At 35.0% G+C, this 846-nt stretch overlaps 1 protein-coding gene across 1 annotated transcript in view; it reads left to right on the forward strand.

Annotated features, from left to right (window-relative positions):
* LOC119589538 (ATPase family AAA domain-containing protein 5-like) overlaps positions 1 to 846 on the forward strand; it is a gene marked incomplete in the record, with an annotated part of 13,963 nt that overhangs the window by 10,291 nt on the left and 2,826 nt on the right. The window contains 2 exon segments of the mRNA XM_037938139.1: positions 56 to 230; positions 460 to 539. Coding sequence (XP_037794067.1) covers positions 56 to 230; positions 460 to 539 — 255 coding nt within the window.

Here is an 846-nt window from a genome sequence, read left to right on the forward strand (position 1 = left end):
GAGTAAAAAGAAGGTGGAAAATTTTTGGGACCTTAATAGTGCAATCTGAAACCAGGTGCTGGAGGTGAATGCATCCTCAAGACGACAGGGAAGACAGGTCATGACTCAGCTAGCTGAGGCCACGCAATCTCACTCAGTGTCTAGCAAAACGTCCCAGCAACCTGCCAACACTTTGACAGCCATGTTTGCCGCCAAGGTATCAGCTGATACTAAGCCTTCTCCAAAGAAAGGTGTGTTTTTCTACCTATTTTGAGTTTCGTTACAGTTGTCTTTCATATATATATATGGTTGACTTTTGTGCCATATTTTATTCTTGGTTGGTTTGATTTTGTAATTGTTTTTTTGAAAACAATTACAATAGGTATATTGTTTCCAGTGTAGTTATTGAAAGTAAAGACTATTTATTGACTTTGATGCTATGTTACTTATAATAACTATATTTCAAATTTTTGTTTACAGTAAACCTCCATGAAGAAAGCCAGAACTCCAACAAAGATTTGGAGAGCAAAAAGAAAGTGGCTCTTGTTTTGTTTGAAGATGTAAGTATTGTCTGATTGATGTGGCACATGAAACTAGTTTACCAGTAAATAGATCAGTAATAGTGATAATGAATCAGTAAGGGCTTGGTGTGAATCATTATATAATCTCTGGTTACTCTCCTTTTGATGGAGATTCTTTAAGGAAGATTGTTGCATTGCATGGAGAAATAGCTTTGGAAAGTTTTGCTTTCAGAGGATCAAGTTTTATCCTTTTTACAATTTTTAATGCAAGAATTATCATTTAAAAGATGATATTAATAGACTTGCTCCACTTTATCTATTATGGATGCAAGGACTATGTAAAGGA

This window comes from Penaeus monodon, chromosome 25 (assembly GCF_015228065.2).
Source record: "Penaeus monodon isolate SGIC_2016 chromosome 25, NSTDA_Pmon_1, whole genome shotgun sequence".
Classification (NCBI taxonomy): domain Eukaryota; kingdom Metazoa; phylum Arthropoda; class Malacostraca; order Decapoda; family Penaeidae; genus Penaeus; species Penaeus monodon.